We start from the raw sequence: 23,285 nt of genomic DNA, 5'->3' as shown, positions 1-23,285 counted from the left end.
TAGACTCCTTCTTCCCCAGTACAATTAGAGAATTAAATATGTCATGTAATCTTATAAGATACTTTTCACATTGTTATATAAGTCAGTGATCCTGTTGCATGTATTCCACACAGAGTAGTAACTCTTTCGGTGCGGGGTTACTCTAAATTTCAAAGATTAACTTCCATAGAGCTGACTAATGCCGTGTTATTCTCAGCAAGTAACTTGGTATATAGGGTAGTTTATTTCATCATCCTTATCATTTAAGAAGAAGTCTGATAAGAGCACTGAAAACAAAGGAGACCATGAACGTGTCGAAGAAAAGTATCACTATTCAGATGATTCATACAAAGATACAGTAGTCGAAGAAGTGAAAATGTCTCTTGATGAGAGAAGTAGTGCTGAAGAGACTCCAGGGGAATACCATTTACCACAGTTAGAGAAAACATCTGAAGTAAGTGATACAGATGATGAGTCAAGTGATGGTCTTCCATAATCACTTTCTCCAGAAGTGGAAGAAGCTGTAATAAAGTACAAAGACTTCGGATATATCCAGCCTGGAATTATATCTGAGGAACTGCGAGCAAAGATTGTGTTAAAGGGTAGCTAATTTTTTCTAAAACAAAGATGAAAGGTATTTGTTTCCAGTAGGGTTTACCCAGAATAAATCACAAAGATTGACATCATTATGATTCACTAGAAATTAGCAACCGATCTTCGCTCCTCTTCTCTCCAAACTTGGGATGTCTATTTTGTTTTGCATGCGTACTGAGGCATCAGACATCTAGTGCATTGAGCAAACCTGGAATTGATTTCACCAAATGAAAGAAACCTGAGAGACTAAAAGAACATGAAGAAGGAGTCCACGACAGACAAGCTTTTTAAAAGTGGAATTTAGGAGAAGAAAAGCTTAAGGCAGAACCAGATGAACTGTCTCATATGTTTCATGCGCAAGTTTTGACAAATCAGCAGTATTGGAGAGATATTCTGAAGCGTGTAGTAGCAATTATTAAGTACTTAGCAAAAACAAACTCAAGCTTACGTGGTCACAACGAAAAACTGAATTCACCCAATCCTGGGAACTTCCTAGCATTATTGAAATTTCTTGTTACTTTTCTCTGATGCTTGATTCCACACCAGATGTTTCTCATCAAGAACAGGTATCCCTAATAGTTCGTTACATGGATTTCGAAATAAAAGAGTCATTCATTGGTTACTTTGAAATTTTGAGATCTGATGGATAACATTATGAAGAACTTGTTCTGAAAACTCTTAAAGACATTGGACTTGACTTTTGTCTGTGCAGAGCCAAAATGAATGGCCGTCTGTATGGCCTGCAGAAACGTCTCTTAAACATAAATCCAAAGTCAAAATTTCTCAACTGTGATAATCACACCGTGCAGCTCTTCATTCTGCTTTGGTTTGGAACTGTACATGAATTGTTCAACTTGTTCACTCCAGAGATTGGCCAAACTGAAAGAAACTGAAGCCGGGAGTCTAAAAATGGAGCGTAATACAAGGTGGTCCGCAAGAGAAGAAGCTACGTCGGCAGTTTCCTTGCATCTCGACATAATCATCAAGCTGTTGGAGAAACTTTCTGAATCAACAACCGAAAGAATGGACACCTAGAAGCAATGCACAGAATCTTCTTTAGAAAGTGGAAAATTATGAATGTTTTGCTTATCTGGAATTCTGGTCAAATCTCCTGAGCCCAATCAATATAGTTCAGAAGAAACTACAAAAGTCTTGACTGCACATACTGGAAGGTGGTAAAGACATTAAAACCCGTTCATGCTTTCTGCAAAATGATGAGAAACGCACAAAACTGATTAGCCAATCCACTGAAAGAGTAAAAGAAGCTAGTAAATGTTATGGATTTCCTGTAATAACCAGAAGAAAGAAAAGACTTGATGGGGAGCTGAGTTCTGATGTAGGACTGTGAATAGAACTGCAATTAAAAAGTGTTGCGACAGAAGTGCTGGACAGACATCAAATGAAGATGAAGAACAGATTCCAAAGGCTGGAAAACCATGTGGGCACCTTTGGGTTTCTTCTTGAACAAAGACACGGAGTCTATGGATGATGACACGCTAATGAAAAACTGTGTTTATTTTTCCTGTTTGCACGATGAAATACAGGCAAATCGCTTGTTCATTGATGCACGAGCACTTTTCATCAACAAACCTGTGCCACAATCACCAACTGACATATTGAGGAAGCTGGCTTCATATGGTAATGGTGTGTGCTCAAACCATGCAATACTGCTAACTCAGGCCACTTCCATTGTGTCATGTGATATATCATTCTCAAAGCACAAGTTAATCAAAAACTATCTCAGGAGCACAAAGACGCAAAAAAGGTTTACCATGGCTTTAATGTCAGTGGGGTCACAAATACTAGACACTATCGATGTAGATGATGTTATAGATGCATTTGCTGCACAGAAAGCACGACGTTAAGCGATATGAATTGAGATTTGTCACGCGCATTATTTCGCAAATAAACAACAAAAGATTAATGATTATTTCTATTTCTTGATAATTTTACTGCTATACTGTACCAATTAGAATGTAGGCTTATATATTTATTAAATTATTAAATACATTATCTCATGTCATGATGTCGAATGTCAAAATGCAAGGGGCCCCCAAAGAGGTCAATCTCCAGGGCCCCCTAATCCCTAGCTACGCCCCTGAGAATGGAATGGGTCGTCTTAAATCCGCCAGCAGGAAAACATAGGCCTTATCATTGATTAACATGCATGACTAGATTGACACATGAAATGCGAAGGACGTTTTTTTTTTTTTTGTGGAGTAACGCCTAAAATCTATAGGATAAGATAAGATAAGTTGAAACTTTGTAGAAAGAATAGATTTTAAGTTTTCAATATTTATAGGCCTATGTATATAATATATATACTAATACAGGTATACAGTTCGTCTATCGAGGTTCGATGATGACCTTTTTTGTCATCCAGGGAGCTAAGGGCATGGAACTGGGGTTTGGTTCAAGTTTTCAATAAGACTCTGTGATCATGGCTTAGGTCAGACTAATTTTTTTAACGTCTGTAGAACTTGCATCAACAACAACAACAAAAAGCTCCTAAAATAGGACGTAATAATCATCTGTATATATAATTCTTTTCATGGCTCAAGAGTTTGGACAGGCAAGCATTGTATCCACAATCATCTGACATATACGTAGAATCCCGAAAGATATGCTGAGCTTGTGGAAGGAGTCAAAACTAAGGGCCGCCCAAGACTAACATATAGAGATGTCTGCAAGCGAGACATGAGAGCCACAGGCATCAGCGAAAATATGTGGGAAAACATAGCCAAAGACCGTAGTGCATGGAGACAGACTGCGTGCTGTTCCAGAAGTCACCCAATACAACCTACTCAGCCCCAAAAGATCACGGTAAACGGACAGCCCCTTAGACTATTCACACATCTGGGTAGTATGGTATCAAATGATGCCTCACTTTCAAGGGAAGTTGATAACCGTCTGGCCAGGGAGTGGCGTTTTTGGACGCCTTCAGGCGAGAGTTTGGCGGAATTAATCGCTCCGGCTGTCTACAAAAATCAATGTCTATCAGGCGGTGGTTCTCTCAACCCTTTTATATTGATCTGAGACATGGACACTAAACAAAAAACAACTAAGACTACTTGAGCGCTTTCACCAAAAGTGCTTGCGCACCATCATGGACATACGGTGGCACTACAAACAGCGATGTCCTTGCAAATGCCGGTATGGACAGTATAGAGGGACTTCTTATGTTACGCTGGGCAGGGCACGTATCCCGTATGGGGGACGAACGTATGCCAAAGGCAGTCTTTTTTGGTGAGCTAAAAGGTGGTCGACGTAATAGAGGTTCCGCTGCCGAGGACAGACGCAGAGACGGCGAAAAGAAAATCTAAATCGACCACCCACCTGCGGACAATGGTTATGCTTGCCCTTGTGGTGGCAAAATATGTAGGTCACAGTTGGGGCTGCGCAGCCACCGGTAATACTGCATTCCTCACTGATCTTCGGACTCGAAGACAATCCTTATTATATTAATTGAAGACTGTGTATATAATCCAAATTAAACGCCATGAAAGTTCACTATAATTTTTAAGCATTGTAAAAAGAGGTAGAGTTGAAGATACGGCAGGTTTCCGCTCAAGCGTGACCTCCGAAGGCGCCGGCTCAAGTCAGCAATGGGTCTGAACATTTTTTTCGCCCCCCCCCCCATGTTGTTGGTTGGTTGTTGGCTTGTAGCTCAAGACAGCTAGTACAACAGCACCGATGTAAGCGTTTTATATTTTTTAATAACTAAACTTTAAATAACTTGAACAAATTATTTGTGAACAAAAACTCAATATAATTGTTATTATTTACGATTTAACTTGAGATAAAATATAGTAAAAAATAGTAATGACATAAACTGATCTAGCTTACAGCAAAAATAAAGTCTTTACTCCTTCATAACCACCTATCAAACGCTTAAATTCTTCTTACCGCCGCCTAGGAAACACACACACTTCATAACACCCCTTTAGTCAGGACGTTGCGCCCTCCTCCCCCCCCCCCCCAGTGAATATATTTTTCAAATTGACTTTTTAATTACCAGTAATAGATCTACTTACAGTGCGGGCTATTCGACTTAAAACAAATATTACAAACAACCCACGAAAATTCATGGCCAGAAATGAGTAGGCGCCTATGGGAAAACCCGTGGGAATTCCTCGTACGCTGCTCCATTTTTTTTTTCTAGTTTCCGAAATAATTTCTCATGTTCAAATATCGTTCAGATTTTCAATGGTAATGGAATAATTCGAATTTATATAAAATATTTAATTTTTTTAAATTTACCTATTTTTTTTTTTAAAGGAACCTTGGAATAATGATTTGGCCGCCCCCCCCCCCCCCAAAGTCGGCCGCCTGCGTGCAATGCAGCGGTCCTGATTGTGAGTTTGTGTGTCGTATGTCTTTGTCCCTTGTACACTTCCCACACCGTCCAAAAAAAAATTTAGGGGGACGTCACCCTCAATTTTATAAAGCTTATAACAACTCACTTTGTTTGTTTGTTGTTTGTTTTACATGTTTCGGATGTTCCTTCAGAGTTGAAGATAATTACTTCCTAGTCCAAACCTCCCGCAGGACGACGGGAGATGGGAGCGGGCAGGGTTTGAACCCGTGACCATCAATAAATCTGAACGACAGTCTAGCGTGCAAACCGCACGACCAGGCTGTCTGTCTGTCTGTCTGGTCAAAAGTTTGTATACGTTATTTCTGCCACAACCATTCTCGAATCAAGTTGAATCTTAGCACAATAACCTATTGGCATAGACAAGACTTGAATGCATTTTAAAAATTAGACAAATTAGTCAATTAATTACTGTTAATTAATTATTTTGTTTGATACCAAAAAGGAATATTAATTTATCAGTATTCACAGAACGGCTATATATGTAGCGTTTCGTCCCCTTAGATAATTAAGCACGTTATTTCTCCCACACCCATTCTCGGATCAAGCTGAAACTTTAAACAATTATTAATTTTACCTAACGAAAAATTGAATCAATTAGTCAATGAATTATTAATATTTTTTATCGAACAGGGGAAATAATTTCTACATTATTGAGATATATAGTTGTAATTGCGGAGTTCTTTCCCTTGGATAAGTTTAATGGAGCATCTGAGAAGCACAAGGGCGTGTCTGAAAAACACACTGATGGAAGCGGATACTTAGTCTGTTGTCACAGTGTAGACCGAGATATTCATGCCACTTCGACGTGGACTTGACACTGTCAGGCCTTCCTCCTGGACAAAGCTCAAATTGAAGGGCAGTCAAGTAGCCCTTGAAGAGCACAATAACAAGTGGGTTGCAGTTCATCCCATGTTGGGTTGTAAAGTGGGTTGCAGCTCGCCGCGTGTTGAGATACTTACACAATTACATAATTGTTCACTATTTAGTTGGGATGTGACTTTCATAGGAGAACATCATCATGGCCAAGTTCCTAGCAGGTAAAATAATAGGCCTATATATATATTGTTTTATATTGTTATGTCCTTTTTTTTTCTTTTTTAAAATTATAATAAACAAGCCACATTATAACGTCCAATTTAACATCTTTTTAGACAATAAATTAGTGTTTCTGTTACAATGACATTTTACGTCCGCTCTCTCTCTCTCTCTCTCTCTCTCTCTTTCGCTCTCTCCCGTAATTTCTGCGATATAGACTTTTGATTTTTTTGAATTATTTTGGAAAAAAAAAACGCTTCATAATACGCCCCCCTCCCGGACACATTACACGCACTCGTAATATTTTGGCCCCGTTAATGCAGTTTCACTTATCCGCTTCCCCCCCCCCCCCCCCCCCCCGGCCAAAAACAAAAAGTTAATCCTTCGTAGGCTATATGACTTTTCTTCGGCTTCTTAATTCAATCTATATTATATTTCGACCTTGACCCCCAAGCCCCCCAATTTTGGTTAGATTCACTTTTTTTCTTTTTTTTTTTTTTTGCAGCCTTTAATTTCAATGCAAGCAATGTACGGTATTAGACACCGCATACATTTCTTGATAACATCAGTTTCAGGCATAGGAAAGAAAAAAAAGCATTTTCCCCATTTGAATACCACATTTCCATTCCTTTTTCTACATTTAGGCCTATTTAATATTTGTTCTCTAAATAAAAAGAAATATCAATTCGGTTTTATTTATATAGACCTAGTAATCATTTATCTCACCCCTTTTGAATGTAGCGAAATGACAGTAGATCTAGATTTCTCTTTTAAATACAATTAGATTTTTGCTCTCTCTTTCTCTCTCTCTCTCTCTTTCTCTCTAGATCTATCTTATTAATGCTATTATGATTGTTGTTTTTTCATTTAGAATTTAGACCGCGTCTAAAAGGAAGCGGAAATGAAGTAAAGCATATTAAAAATAAGTAAACTTACGAAAAAATAATTTACTTTAAAAATTCGGAATATTTGTGATAATTTTTTATGCTTTATATATATAAATATAGACAGTGGCCTTTTGTGGAATTACCGAAAATAACATACAATGGTTTGATAGAATGTTGTGGTTTTTCGCTATTAGCGGTCCCCAGGTTGCGAATATGCCATCTCCTGTTCTTATTGAGCGTCAAAGGAACCTGTGTACGCAATTTTATGCGGATCTTTATGACAGTTTTTACAAATTTCTTGATCAATCAGTCAGTGATAACTTACAAATCTAATTTAGACTAGAAGTACAGTATAGCGGAACACCCCTTCTTTTTTATTTTAATTTTAATAAACCGGTCACATTAGAACGATCAAGCTAACATACTTTTTTAGCCCGTGAATTAGTGTATCAGTTACAATGAAATTTCACGACCCGTTCTCTCTTCTTCTTCTTCTTCTCTCTCTCCCTCTCTCTCTCTCTCTCTCTCTCTCTTTTGTCGCTCTCGGTACCCCCCCCCTTGTATTTTGCCTGCGCATCGTAATTTCTCCCACATAGACTTTTTACTACATTTGGAAAGATCCGCTTCATAATATATTTAGACTACGTCTAGAAATGGAAATGGCGCAAGGAATATTAAAAGAAGTAGACTTAGGAAAAAAGAAAACAAAATGTTTTAAAAATACGAAATGTGTGTAATTGTTTTAATGCTTTCTATATAGACTGCGGCCTTTTGGGGAAATACCGAAAATAAAATACAAAGGCTTGTTAGAGCTTTTCGCAAATGGTGGTAGTCTGGGGTTGCGAATCTTTCAAAAACTGATCTTAGTGAGCACCTAGGACAGCGGTTCTCAACCTTTTAGGCTCGATGACCCCTTTTTACAATCCCCCACAAATCGTCAATCGACCCCCCAAAGGGGTCGAGACCCACAGGTTGAGAACCCCTGACCTAGGAGTCGATGTAGGCCTATATGAAATTTGATGCGAATACGTATGACAGTTAAAGAAATCTTATGATCAAGAATGTGTCAGACTGTGGTAACTTAGAAATATATTTTAGATTATAATGCGAAATACAAATGTAGGATGGTTGCATTTTAAAAATTGATTTATGAAGATTATAAAGGTAGAACCATAGACATAAATAAATATAGACTGGCCGATTAAAGAGTTTTATGAAACGAAAATTTGTGACTTGCAATTTTGTGTACTTTATTATACAGCATTTATGAGCAGTATAAAAGTTAAGTGATTTTTTTAACTTTGTTTTTAATATACACAATGATACACACCTATAGGGCCTATATATTGTAAATAAGGAGGCAGTGTAGTTTTGTTTAATCTCTAAGAATGAAGATCATGCAACTTTTCATCATTCGGAAATCCGAATACAATAGATATACATGTTTTCAAGTGACATGAAGTTACTTCCTTCGGCCAGTCTATATTTATTTATGTCTATGGGTAGAATTAAACAGCGGGCGTGTTTTCGACTTTTTTTTTGGGGGGGGGGGGAGGGGAGAGATCTATATAGTAGCCTAGTAAGCCTACATTGTATGTCAAACCAAAATAAGAATCAAATTATTTGTAGTATACAACGTGTGGTAGATGAAATACAATAGGGAATTTTAGAGGGCACTGAGATTTATTATTATTAATTTTTTGGTAACCCTAGAGAGGACACTGCATAAAAACATCAGTAGGCCTAGGTTTATCCTTTTTTATGCAATAAACTTAACGAGACAGCATATAGCTATGAAGGGAATGTGTTCTGCCTTAAATGCATTCAAGTTTTTTTGTTACATCAGACAGTACAAAGCTCAAGTCTTCCAAAGTCTAGTATTTATTATTGTACATCTATGCGTTCTCTTTAAATAGGCCTACTGACAACACTGGCGGATCCAGGGGGAGGGGCGGTAGGGAGAGATCGCCCTCCCCACTCAGCCAACTTCCCCCAAAGGGGGTTGGCGGGCAAATTTTATTAGAGAAATGACTTAATTTGCATTCAAATTCTTTACTTATGTTAATAATATATACGAATTATTTATATTTTAACATATTTTTAGATAATGTCGCCCACCCCTCAAGTATACTGGCCGATTCGGTGAGGAGGGGAGGGGGCATATTTCACTTAATTTAACCTGCCTTTTTTAATAGGATGAATAATGAGCTTTAGATGTCAGGAGAATGCGTTTCTGAAGTTAAGAATGCAAGATAACGTTTGGCTTCGGGCCACCAACATGAATCTTTTTTCTAAGGTCGAGAAAAGAAACACTGCACTAATTGTAATATAGACTACTTTTTGTTATTCTCTGACTTAAAATACAACAAATAAAATTGTGTCATTTTACTTTATTTTACAGCCCTACTTACCGGTGTGTGTCTACATGCCATGTTGTCTGCGGGTAATTTCGCGGGTGCACAGTTAGAGTTACCTAATGAGGTTGTATTGCCGGGGGATGATCCCGAAGAGACGACTGCAGTGGTTCGATCTGGTGGGCGTACAACTGAACAGCTTCCCGTAGTGCTGGAAGAAATCCCGATCAAAGAAGTGAATCAGTTCAATGTCGTTGAAAAATCGAAACTTCAGTCGAAAAGACCTCGTTTCAACAAGGGACGAAAGCGCTATCATAGAAAAGGAGAGCTCCGAAGAAATGGAAGGAATGGGCATGGTCCGTATGGAATGCGTTATCACGACCACGACAATGACGATTCACGTTTGCAAGGGCATGGGAGAGAACTCCTCAACGCAACACATCTCTTGGTACCGCTACACCCTCAGATGCCGCGCCACCATCATTACAAGATGCCTTTACATAGACAAGACACTCTGGCAGGAAAGGCTCACACGGGAAGAAGACACCACCACAACGGCAAGCGAAGGCATCACCGAGGACGTGTGCATCGTGTAAAAGATGGTGAAGATCTAGTTGACACCAACGACCAGACAGCGAGCTCAAACGTGCAGGTCGATGGCCTTGGAATCAAAGGGAATCCTGACACGATGTAGAGAAACTGTCCATGCCTATTATACTGATCTCTCACTTTGGTCTGATTTCTCTTTTCAGCCAGTTTTGAGATGATAGGACTCTTATAGTGTTAGACGTTAAACTGGGTATCTGATGTCAGTCTTCATTATACTGCTTTTTGTCGCACATTTAGTTGTGACTTAATCTAGGATGTTAATGTAATTATAGGGGAGCGGGTTCATTAAAAAAAGTTCGGAATTTTTATTTTTTTTTTTAAATAAAAAAAGAACGTTTAAGTTGGGCTATCTATTGTTAATACAATTTTAAAAATCGTTTCCAGCCTTTAGGTAACGCTCGATATCTTGTAATGCGTGCAATCCTCAACTTTGGTCAGTTCTTGGAAACTTATTGACCCCCCCCCCTTTTTTTTTGTTTAGTAATAGCGATTTTGTACAAAGCTTCTCTCAAATCCCTGTTCCTGTATTGCTTTCTCCCACACCCTTTCTCTGGTCAAGTTAAAAATTTACACATTTATTTATTGTACCATACAAAACATGAATCAATAAGACAATAACCAATTAGTTATATAATTAGTGGTAATTAATTTGATAGTTTGATTAGTTTGATATCGAAAAAGGTAGGCTAAATAAATGAGACTTTTTGAGAGATGTGGCTGTATATGTGGATTTATTCCCGTATTACGTTTTGTACACGGTTTTCTCCCAGTTTTCATTCTCGAATCAAGTTCAGACTTTGAATAATTTAATGCATATTTTGTTTGTTTTTATAGTTATAGGCCTAATGTTTTGTTTTGGTGTAATGCACAATTTGTAAGACAAATTTCCTTACGGACAATAAAGATTATTACTATTATTATTATTAATTGTCTATGACAGTGCATTATTCAATTTTAAATAATAACAAATTAGTTAATTAGTTTAGTGCGGTCTGCCCATGGTCTGCCACTCGTCCGATGTAGACCACAGGAACTACAAAAGATATTTAAAATCCGGCATCATTTCAAAGTTCTATTGTTGCTTATTTTTACGTTTCTGAAAGCGAATAATTTAATTTTGTAGAATGAAATATGCAAGCATTTTTTTTCCATAAAATTACACACATATTAATAAAGAAAAGGAGGAAAAAACAACAACACAAAAGACAACTCACAATAAGATATAATAATCTCCCATTATATTTTTATTCATGCAGACTTTTTGTTATTTTGTAACAACAATGTTTTGAAAATATTTGTATTTCTAAATTAAGTGTTCTCAGTTCTGCAAGCTACTAACATTTTAAATAAAATGTTTCCTTTTTGTTTCAACGGCGAAATAATGTTTTTAATAGGCTATATATTTAAGCCGAATATAATTTAAATCATCATTTAATAGCCAGTGTATCCTATTATGTAGGTACTTCTAATGGAGTCTACTAGCATCAAAGCAATGTACAGGTTTAACCAAAGGGAAGAGTTTCTTCCTTGAGGCATTGAATGAGACTTTCGCCCTTTGAAAAAAAAAGACCAATTAGACAATCCTTTTATAACACCAGTTAAGCCAGATTCACATTGAACCATATCGTCTCAATCATCACTCTATTGAGTACATATGAATAGAATTTTAAAATGTAATAATAAAATTAATATACGCTCGTATCTTCGTACGAGCACGCTACTCTGCCTCATCGTGTGGAAACAACCATTAGAGGAAGTGGCTAGGCTAAATGGGTAGCAACACAAGACTCCCGTGGGGATGCCCACGGGTAGACGAGAATCCACCCATTGCACGGGCGGGGTTGTAAAAGAGTCCCCATAAACCTGTCACACATCCATGCGCTGTTCCTCAAGGGACCGTTACACAAATGGCGAGTCCCCCACGGTTAGCTTGGTATAACGAAGGAAAATGGCGGAGGCTCCCGGTGTCCTCGGCCTTCGGCTATGTGCAGCCAAGCATGCGTCGGGGGCCAAAGGCACTGGAAACAGCAATGCTTTACATAGGCATTGACTCGGGTCTCTCTCAAACAGAACTGTGTTCCCACAGGTTTTTGTTTTTCTTTTTTACTCCAAACAGGTTTTTTTTTCAAACTCAGAGCCTTCGGCTCAGCTCATAAGACGATCAAACGGTATGTAGTAGGTCAGCCTAATAATAGAAAAGTATTTTCGGCTAAACTTTTGATACGCACAGGCACGTGTCTTCTTTTTGTATCGTCGGAGATAGGGTTGTAGTTGTGGATAGTTTGTAGTTCATAGCTTCTGATATTCTTGCTGAAAAAAAATAATGTGATAGCTGCCTTTTTACTTGCCTTGAGTGGACCACTTCGGGGGCCGATTTCAAGTTTGTTTCCACACAAACTTTGTACGGTAACCTAGTATAGGCCTAATGCTTTAATGCTTATGAATAATTTACATCCTAAAATAACCTATACCTGGTATGTAGTGGTAATGCACATATTTTTACACATAAAAACAAACTCGGTCAGTTCATGGTATGTAATTTCTGTATTTTATACTCTTTTGGAGTCTACCTATTAGTCGTTTTCTCTTAAATTAATCGGACAAAGCAGAACCGCGTGCTTTATGAATTTTCATAGCTTCAGCATTGGACGAGTTTGCCGGCAATAGTGTAACATGTAAGCTTACAATATTTGTGTCTTTTGATAGTTACTGGTATCCACACATAATGTATATTAGCAATAGGACTATATTAAAAAAACAATACAATATCGATTCAATTGAAATGTTTCACCATCTCATGTTGCGTTAAATTTAATTACCCCTTCCAAACGGACAGGTTAGGCCCATCTACGAGTTTGTGTGAACAGTTACTACCTTTGTTCATTTTTTTTTTTAAAATGAGCAGAATGGACTCTCCCTTGGTAAGACGATCATCTAGTGACACATTCAACGCTCTGCTAGAACTGGCTCGACTGCAATGTTTGAATCTTTCTCTAAAGAATTGAATCTGAATTTTTAGGTTGATTCTTACGAGAAGGCATCTAAATATGTACAAGTAATAACGCAAGAAATAAGAACTAGATCATTGTGGTGGCAAAACAAACTATTTTGTCAGACCAAAACCATTCAAAGTTTTTAATATGAACAATGTTTCAATGCCTTCAAAAATACATGATTATGTCCTAGTGTCAATTCCGCATAGTTCTATTCATTCAAGGTACACTGCTAACTCACAACACGAACATTTGTGATAGAAACAAAGTGTAGGGCATTGATTTTAGTTATGAGTACACTAAGCTTCAATGATCTTATGGTGTACTATTTTCAGTACCAACTTTTCAGGTAGGTACCTGCCTGATCATCTTGTCCTGTCAATATTCTGTACAGTCATCAATATCTTCTAAGAAACAAAAAAAAATTACTCTAGGACTCAAAGTATTGACCAGATATACAAATTTGGAGTTGTAAAATATGTCCTTTTATTTTTAAAACTAATTCATAGCATAATTCATGTGTTTGATTTTTTTGGTTTCTAAAATAAAACTAATTATTTACAGTACACACAAAAACACAAACTTGAAAGTTCCCTTCTGAGACCTACATTTTCAAAGAGGAGGGCTGTGAAACAAATGACTTTCTTTTGTATGGCAACAGTTGATCAGATGGTTTATGACCCACTGCATTCACTCACATGTTTTTTGATACCCAGCAAAGTGGAAAGAACTAAGTTTTAGGCTTCATCTTGCTTTGAGCCAGGCACCCAATGGAAATGTACTGCTGGGTCACACAGTGGTTGGGGAAACAGAAAGAAACAATAACTCTTTTTTGTCTTCACTCCCCACAGCAATATGAGCAACAGTTTATTATTTACACAATTTAACTTCATACATCAAACAAAGTTCATCTTGCAAAGAAACAATGTAGAATAGAGAGATATTGTTTTGATAATGTGTACAAGAGTTCAGCTACTTTGGTAAATGAATGAAAAATGAAACAATAAGAATTAAAATAAAAAAAAATAAAAAAAATAAAAATTAAACAGCCTGCTTTCAAATCAACAAAACCTGAACGTTTTTGTGCAACAGGGACATAGAGTAAAGAATAAATTTCTGGTAACAGAATGGTTCAACGTGTTTTGTTTTAATTCCAGAAAACATTAAAAATAAAAATGTTTTTTAAAAAAATCAAACGAGTCACAACCAAAACTCAAGTTCAGCTACCAAGAACATTCCTTAATGATCATCCATGACACTCTGTCAAATCTAGCAGCAATGAAGATGAAATAATTGCTTGAATATTGTTAAAGCTGAATAAAAAAAAAAACATAACTTCTGTAAAAGCCCCAGTGAACATAACCCAACTGGAACAAATGTGGCTAAATAGCACAACATGTTAGAGGCAAAGTGTTTCAATCACCTTCTGATTAATGATTATGCTATGCGGTTTAAAAAAAAAAAAAAGAGGACAATACAAAATGACTAGACACTTCAAATGGATATTAATTTCTTCAGGCGTTAAAAAAAATAATAATTTGACATTTTCAATGATTTATATGAATCAAATTCACTCAATGTTAATTATCAGTGGCTGTATTATTCACATTTCTCTTCAAGTAAACCAAATAGGATGAATTAACTGTTATTCCACACAGGGTATGATGCCCATTACCAACCCAGGAACCCACAATTGCTCTATTATTTAAGATACATGTCAACCAAACATTATAAATTAGGGTGGAAAAAAAAAAGTCAAACCCATCTCTGTGAGAGAGTGTAACTACCTGTTTAAGTAAAGGAAAACAATGTTTTTATCTGACATATGTACAAACTCTACATATAGAGTTCAAGTTTATTACTTTTTTAAAATTTATAGTAAACAGCTTCAAAAAAGAAAAAAAATAATAAAGTCACAAAAGCCTAATTGTAATGGAGGTTTCACACAGATGCAAACTGCTTTATAAATCTACTAAGGGTGATGATGTAAACAAGTTCAAACTGGTTTAGTTGCCTTCCTCTGTTAGTTGCACTCAAGTGTCATTTGCTCTTTGTACACATTTTGTTGCCTCCCCTGAGGCACTGAAACTTTTGCTATTCAATTTAAAACAGAAATGCAAATGTTTGTCAGGATTAATACTTTCCTCTCTACATTTGAATGATCATCATCAAATATGCTACTGAGTAGTGTCTCATTTCTAGACCTTAACCACCTGGATCCATAACAATCAAATTGCGCTTTTGTAATGAGACAGTGTTGAAGAGCAGAATTAGAGGTAAACATTTGCACTGTCAAACATCCATCTAACGCTAAATAAAAAGTATCTACATAGGATACAGGAAAAAAAAATCTAATAGGGAAACAGGGATAATACAAGATGGACAGATAGTAATGACCATATCAGGAAAATATGAACTGACCAAAGTCAAGCATATTTCACCTAATGGTAGTTTGTTAATTTAAAACACTGCACTTCTATGAGATTTACTCATACGGTTTAAAATGTACTATCAAAAAAAGTAATGATTATAAAATTGAATGCCTTCCTATTATAAAAACAATATACAGCTTTCAATGGAAAGCAAGAGTTACCCGAAACAAAAATACACATGCACGCGAAGACTTGACAGACACTAACATTTTTAATAACCATGAGAGTAATGGGAATAATTTTTTCTAGACTGCAACATAGTTATTTTATTTTTTTATCACCAGTTTCCTAAAATAAAAGCGTAAAAGGGTAAAGTAAAAATCTATCGCTAGTAATGTTCATAAGACACACAAGTGCTAAATCTAATGCCAGATGACGGGCCAAAGTTAAAGTAAAAACAAATACAAACTAACAACAAACACATTTTAATTCTTAAAAATATGTTTGGAAAAAAACAAAAACAAAAACTAGACCTATGTCATGAAAGCTGCTGCTTCAAAAAAAAAAAAAATGTCCATAATAACACCATTTATATTAATAATATATATATTATATACAATTTCAACTAAACAGTTGCACAGTGGAAAAAGTATGCTTTGATGAAACGAAGAGAAATAGTTTCAAGTATTCAATCCATTCTTGCACACAATGTCAGAGGGAAGGTAATTGATGTGACATGAGCTCAATGGAGAAAACAATATGGTAGAAATCTAACTCTTCTACATGACCCCCCACCAAAATTGGCAGCCATGACACACAAGAAACCAAAAATGTATATATTTGAAAAAAAAAAAAAAAAACAAAACAAAAAAAATTGCCTATACACAATTCTATCCAGCAGTTGGTGTCCTGCAGGATAGATATACACTTTCAACCAGTGTTGATAAAAAATATATTTATAGCTAAACATTCTTGAAAAAAAACAAAAACAAGAGACACATTGAAGCCTTTTCAGATTTGAAGGTAGTCAAAAAAAACTTTGCTTGATTATAGAAGAATTTGGTGAAGTAACATCTGAAAAAAATTAGTTCAGATTGCAAAATAAAAAAAAAGAATGATCAAAGTTCATTATTTTAGGAGTAGAATGACAAACCAAGATTGAAATAAAATAAAGTAGTATAGGTTTATGAACATAAACAAATAAAATATTAAAATATTTAAATGATTTTTAATATGACAGTGAGTCATTTTAAATTCATTTTGAATGTTGTGTTTGATAGAACTATCCTGCGCAATGTTTGTTTTGTTTTCTCTATTTATAATACATTAAATTTACATGTGGTTTTTAAAGATGAATATTTTCTTGACAAAGACTTGGCTTTTAAGTTGCTTTTGTAGGGCTTTTAAAAAAATGTTCTTTAAAATACAAGATTTACCGTGTTTCGTAATTTAAACAGACCTAAAAGATTAGATGGTGGAACTATGAGCAATTTATATGAATTCTTCTTCTCATTCAACACTATAGAACATTATGTTAAAGACATTATGAATCTATCAGAATTGTATTAGAAAAACAGCCCCTCTAATGATGTCAAAATTTTTAGGATGAAATGTATATACACATAAATAAATACAAATATATATAAATATAAAGAGACAGACAGAGAGAGAGAGAGAGAGAGAGAGAGAGAGAGAGAGAGAAAGATATAGATAAAGGGTTTTGAACACTTAACAAAACTATATATATTTTTTATGTATTCACCATTATATAATGTTTTTTTAGACAATAATTAGTGTTTGAATGTGGAGACCATAACATTTAATAGGTATTATTATCTATACCGACAGATTTTTTAACCAAAATTTGCCTGTAAAATTACCAAATAACCAATGACTGAACCAAGAACTGGAAGAGTTTTTTGCAAATAGAAAACCAAAAGGTTCAATTTGTATAAATAAATTAAGTAATTGTAATAGTTAATACAACAATAATAGCTTCCAACAATACATTTTATGGAGCTTAGTACTGCAATTTAATAATTAATTATGAATGAGCTTAAGAACCATCTACAAGAATCATTCAACTGATTCCTACATACCTCACAGGGAACACAAGTTTGAATAGAATTTGAACTAAAATTGCTAATGTCCGCTGCTTTCACTGGTAGTGTGTTTACGTTCTTTTCCTGCTGCAACTTCATCTTCTGGTCGAAATTCACGTGGACGGCCTTTGCCAAAAATGCTCTCATTTCTAGCAGTATCTGCCGGCAAATTGGGAGGATCTTTGACTGAACGTGGTTTGAGGTTTAATTTTGGTCTCTGCGCTAAAGATTCTGTAGAAAATAATTTTTAAAAAAATTATAACCTAAAACGTTTTTTTTTTAAAGCCGACATTTACATATCTAAAGTTATTAACACTATTTTGGTGTGTAACGTTCAATTATTCCAGTTTTTTAAAAAGGTAAAAAAAAAATCTAATGTGTGAGAATTATTATATGCTGTGACAAAGGAGGCTGTGCTTTGTTTACTTTACTGTCCTTTTAATTGACTGGATGCCAAAAAATGGGGTGATCTAAACGTTTGTAGTTTGGGAATAAGTTGGAGGATGCCAAACAACTATGCAATGTCATTTAAATGCTGGATGAATATACAAGGAAAAAAGTGTGTTGGGGGAGATGTTTCATTTATGTGTGTCTATAGGGGTTTTATAATGCAGACAGACAGACAAGAAGGCTACAACTGATGATTTTTTTGTGAATACTCAGGGGTATTTGCTGGTCTAGTTTAAATACAATGAATAGAAAAAGGGATTGACAATTCTGTGTGGATGCTAAAGTCAAACTGCGACAACATGACTCTTTAGCTAAAACAGAAGCTAAATAGATGGCTAATAATCAACAGCGGAGAGTTCTAGTTAACCTTAAGCAAATATACAAGGCACTTCAGAAAATGAAATCATTCCTTTAAAAGTACGTGAAATAACTACCTGGGGATGCTTCTCTAAACTCTGCACCGCCACTACCACTGTCCTGTCGTCTACGTGCACCACCGAATTCTCTGTCAGAACCTCTGCTCGATCCACCATACCCTCTGTCATAGTTGGCACCCCTCTCACTATAATTGCCATAGCTTCCACCTCGTCCACCACCGCCCCGATAACCCCTATCAGATCCACCTCGAGATGAGCCATAACCTCTACTGGAATCATCTTTTCCTTGCCATGAACCTCTTCCTCCACCACCACGACCTAGAGATATGAAAAATCAATAAAATTATTAAATCAAACTTGCTATGCATATGTCTAAGAAAAAACATTTTTAAACAAAATTACCAGTACATATCATCACTATTCAGAATAGCTGATCTAATAAAAGCTCTTTGATATTACAATGGTTTATTATATTTAAAATGTCTTTTTTGTCTTTTAAATTATAGCAACATAGCAAATAATAGTTTCATTTTTATATACATAAATATTTACATGGAAAATACTGCAAAATAGTCTACAATTATTGTGTTTTTTTTTAAATATATTTTATTACATTGCTAGCAAGAAAAAAAAATATAAAAAGAAGTAAAGTAATCTTTAAAATTACAGACATGGAAAACACAATATCTTTTGCCCAAAACATGAACTATGGTGCAATTGCAAAATTCTTTTAATTTATTTATACAGAACTGTCTAAAATTAATTAGATGATTATCCATAGACTTCCAGACTATGACTTTGGCTCAATTCTTTGCCATCAACAAGTGACTTGTAATTACCAGTTTCTATCCTAATTTAAACATTACAAGCATCGACTGTAAACAAAACTGCACTAATATCTTCATACAAATTAAAATAGCATGCCATGTATGAAAAAAAAAAAAAAAAGCTTACCTCCTCTATCACCCCCTCCTCTGCCTCCTCTCTGGAAACCCTGATTTTTATCTTTATTTCTTCCTGCGGCAATGTCCACTCTTATATTTTTGTCTTCAAATAACTGTCAAACAAAAGTAAGTAATAGGTCTATCTGGGTATATTGTTACAATATTTTTACTTAGATCTTAAAATTATTTAGAGATAAAAGAATTAATGTGTCTTATTTTAATCTAAATAAATGTTCACTATGGACATGAAAGCAGAAACAGAAAAAAAAACATGAGACTATGTTCGTAAGAAAAGAATCTATAGACATTCACAGCTATACTTACTGCTCCATCATAGCTCAATGCTTCAACAAGTGAGTCAACATCATCAAACTCTACATAACAAAAACCTGAAATCATAGGACAATTAGAAATTACAATTAAAAACTAAATGAACACAAGTATAGTAAGTTGATTCCACACTGGAAGAAAAAGACAAAAAAAAAAAATAAAAATAAAAAATACAAGAACAAACCTTTAAAATGGTTACTAAGCAACTATTGAAAAAAAAAAACCCCAATACCTTTAAATTTATCAGTATCACGGTCTCTGACAAGACGTACACTTTTGACCTGCAAAAAAAAAAAAAGGGAACATAGTTTAGAATTTACACATACAGCCATAATATTTTTTTTTTTACAGTACCACTAAAGTCTTTTTTTTTTTAGTATTGGCTCTGAACACATTTTAGTGTATATACATTTAAAAATCACCTACAGCACAAACTTTCTAAAGAATGCAATATTTATTCATAGGAGATACTGTTAGATAGGATCTATGATAAAATTTCATTTATTTTAAGACAGATCTGTAAATGATGTAAATATTGTTATCAGATAAATATTAAGGCTATTTAATTTTATAAATTTATATTTACAAGGTATTGCTGTGTTGCCATTGACTTTCAATTTGGTAATGAGTCATAGTCAGTGTTTCCAAAACTTTGTCCTTAATGGAACACTTCGCACATTCTGATTAATTAGCGGAACACTTTGCTTTTTTTTTTATAGAAAGATTAATTCACATGGTGGCCTACTAATTAATTATTCCAGTAGTTTGTGAAACACCTATTCAAGCCTCGCAGAACACTAATGTACCACAGTACTAAGGTACCACGAAACACAGTTTGGGAAACACTGGTCTTAGTTATACATTATACAGGCTATTGTACTTCTCAAATCATTCAAACCAAAAAAAAAAAAATACATGAGATATAATACATATTTTTTATTTTAAAATATAATGGATATAAGAGTCATTCGTTTCTAATAACTCCAGTCTCAACTTGTTTTAAAAATGTGGTCCAAATGTATATATCATCAATATTATAAAATGTATATATATTAAATTTTTTTTTTTTAAAAATCCGAAGTCCAAATGTGTAACACTGATGGTCAAATGTGTATTTCAGCACCTGAATGTGCAACACTTGGGACTTGTACCATCAACCAATTATGACAAAAAAACAACAACAAACGCCTAAAGACTTTCAATAGTTATTCTTTCAACAAGAAAAAAAAATATCAATGCACCTTTTGCATGGTACTCACATTAAGATCTTTAAATATATTTTCAATATCCATCTGTACTAATCCTTGAGGTAAATTTCCAATATACACTGTATATGGTGGCTCAGATGGAATCTGTGGGCTGCCTCCTGAACTTCCACCTCTGCTTCCTCCACCTCTACCATAATTTCCCTGTCCTCCATAGTTGCCGCCACGTCTGTTCTCATATCGGTCATTTCCATAGCCCTGTCGTTCCCCATAACCTCCTCTGTCACTACCATAACTCCTGTCATCGTCATCCCTTGCAGAACAAATAAAAGTTGTTAGCAGCATAAAAATATGGAATAAGAGAAACATAACTGGAGATAATTAGACTAGATGAACTCAATTCTTGATGAAGACTCAGTCTAGAGTTAATTTTTTTTTTCTTCACATTTACTTAATTTTAGTGCTACGTTGTTCTACTATGCCTATGCTATTGTGCTATATTAAAGAATGGAATTGGTTGCCTGAGTCAGCAATGAAAACAGATGGCTTGGCTTGACAGAATTTAAGTCATTGATTAACATAACAATAACATGCATGACTAGATTGACCTAGAGACACGCAAAGGACTTAATCATTTTTTGAAGTAAGAAAAGATAATCAAATAAAAGTTTAAATAATTAAAAAATCAGAATCTAGTCTAGAAAATCTAGAATCTAGATATCACTAATTGAACTAGAACTAGAATATTACTAGATCTATGTACTGGAAATGGAGAAAAAAGAATGAAAGAATCATTGTAATTATATAAATGACATTTATGTAATTGTAAACTAGATCTAGATCTAATCTAATCTAGTAAAGTCAAGTGACAAAAGTCTAAAGCATGCAGCCTCATCTTAATAAGATTTTAGTCTTAGATTAGAAATAATTTTAATAATAGAAACCAAACTCAAACACATTGCCAGACATTGGAACTTGGTGATTGGACCTCATTGATGACTAGTCTGGTCATATTGATTGAGACTATTGTAATCTAAGAATAACTAAGTAAATTTGATAATAAATAATCACGATTTCAAGTACTTTTATATACGAAAAGATTAGAATACGTCTAAGTAACCTAAACCTTGAGTTAGTCTGACTCCGAGTAACTCAGTCTGAGTCTCAGAAATAAAATATTTAAAAAAAATCATTTTTTGATTGTACTTAACAAATGTTTAAATATACACAATATCCCAAGCTTTTAACTTATAAATTATATTACTATAGTTACCAAATGTTGCATTACTTACAAATGCACAACCTTAATCCTAGGAAAATAATGCTTACCCATTGAAATCGCCTCTGGGGCGATTTTTATTGTATCCTCGATCTTCGTAGTCAGCCATTTTGAATGGAAAAGACTCACTTTCCGGTCAGACATGCGCCAATCAACTAAAATATAAAAAAAAAATACGCTCCATTTTTGCTGCATCGGTTAGATCTAGCAAACTTTTTAGAAGTGGGACAAAAACCGAAAGGAACCATTTTAAGGGCAATAATTTATTAAAAAGAATATCTATAAACGAGTGAAACAGTGTATTGATCTATCAAAATTTAACTAATGTATTGAAGAATATGAGGCTGTGGGGATTTTGATAATAGCTCGTCATAATTTGGTTTAAATTTTAATCTAGACTAGTAGATCTAGTCTAAACTGAGGTGTTCATCTATAGATAGATATACATGTTATTATAGCCTAATATAAGAGCAGATACCCGTGCTATAGCCTACTCTATGGTTGAAACCCCTTAATAGCCCTTAATAATAGAATATCTGCAAACACTCCTTAGACCCATCAGTTGTAGCAACCTGTAGCCTTCTCGTCTGCCAACATTATAATAATAATAATAAAAGGCTTGTCTTCGAGTCCGAAGATTAGTGAGGAATACAGTATTTTCCGTGGGTGCGCAGCCCCAGCTGTGACCTACATATTTTGCCACTCCAAGGCAAGCATAACCATTGTCCGCAGGTGGTCGATTTAGATTTTCTTTTCGTCGTCTGCGTTTGTCCTCGGCAGCAGATTTTCTTTTGGTCATTCAATTTTGTTGCTGTCCTGGTGCGGACATTCCAGCATGCGACTTTGAGAGGTATCCTAGAAGCTTTTATCGACTCGTTTGGGACTAGTCATTTGTGGGCTAATTATACTGTATTGCCTCCAGCCTGCGCAGAGTATTTTTATAGTGATAATTGGCTCGCGCAGACCAATACCACTCTTTAAGCTAAATGCAGTTCACAGTAGCACAGACGCACCCTTAACACACACAGTTGGCCCTACACACTATTTTTAAATGAAACACCTCAACTAAAGTAAATCCCTTTTTGGCCCTTGTATCTTCTAATGGAACGGGCACGGCTGACACTACACAAAAAACACACATAAACAAAAATACCACATAGCATACTTCTTAGACCCATAACATTTCTGGTTAGTCTGACCTGAATCTATTCAGTGGAACAGTTAGCATTACAATAATATGACATCGTCATTCCCAACCACGAAATTTTTGACCGCCCCACTTTTTTTTTGGGCACCCCTTTAATTAAGAGGCCAATAAAGCACAGTAATGCAACCTAGCATTGTTGACCTCCTTCAGTCGTAGAGCGACTATGGTTCATCTCGAACATTTTTTCATG

At 35.2% G+C, this 23,285-nt stretch overlaps 2 protein-coding genes across 2 annotated transcripts; one reads left to right on the top strand and one right to left on the bottom strand.

The window, feature by feature from the left end:
- Window positions 1-5,829: 5,829 nt before the first annotated feature.
- On the top strand, window positions 5,830-10,759 carry LOC129922037 (uncharacterized). Its single transcript, XM_056006059.1, has 2 exons — window positions 5,830-5,988; window positions 9,275-10,759. Exons 1-2 carry the CDS (start codon window positions 5,970-5,972, stop codon window positions 9,919-9,921), a joined length of 666 nt encoding a protein of 221 aa, XP_055862034.1. The 5' UTR covers window positions 5,830-5,969; the 3' UTR covers window positions 9,922-10,759.
- Window positions 10,760-13,291: 2,532 nt separating this feature from the next.
- LOC106051540 (eukaryotic translation initiation factor 4H-like) lies at window positions 13,292-22,048 on the bottom strand. Its single transcript, XM_013206723.2, has 8 exons — window positions 21,939-22,048; window positions 20,664-20,922; window positions 19,637-19,685; window positions 19,399-19,463; window positions 19,085-19,187; window positions 18,188-18,448; window positions 17,301-17,534; window positions 13,292-16,275 (listed from the first exon to the last, which is right to left on the bottom strand). The coding sequence occupies exons 1-7, from the start codon at window positions 21,995-21,997 to the stop codon at window positions 17,344-17,346; spliced, it is 987 nt and encodes a 328-aa protein (XP_013062177.1). The 5' UTR covers window positions 21,998-22,048; the 3' UTR covers window positions 13,292-16,275; window positions 17,301-17,343.
- Between the last annotated feature and the right edge of the window lie 1,237 nt (window positions 22,049-23,285).

The sequence above is a fragment of the Biomphalaria glabrata genome, chromosome 12 (genome assembly GCF_947242115.1).
Source record: "Biomphalaria glabrata chromosome 12, xgBioGlab47.1, whole genome shotgun sequence".
NCBI lineage: Eukaryota > Metazoa > Mollusca > Gastropoda > Planorbidae > Biomphalaria > Biomphalaria glabrata.
This window is presented reverse-complemented; position numbering and strand designations above follow the sequence as displayed.

Bases quoted from the DNA above. Each gene is read 5' to 3' on its own strand.
- LOC106051540 (XM_013206723.2), bottom strand. From the start codon at position 21,997: ATGGCTGACTACGAAGATCGAGGATACAATAAAAATCGCCCCAGAGGC. The intron at 19,188-19,398 runs GTAAGTATAGCT...TTTGTTTGACAG, and splicing joins CATTGAGCTATGATGGAGCA to TTATTTGAAGACAAAAATAT. The intron at 17,535-18,187 runs GTAGTTATTTCA...TATTTTCTACAG, and splicing joins GTTTAGAGAAGCATCCCCAG to AATCTTTAGCGCAGAGACCA.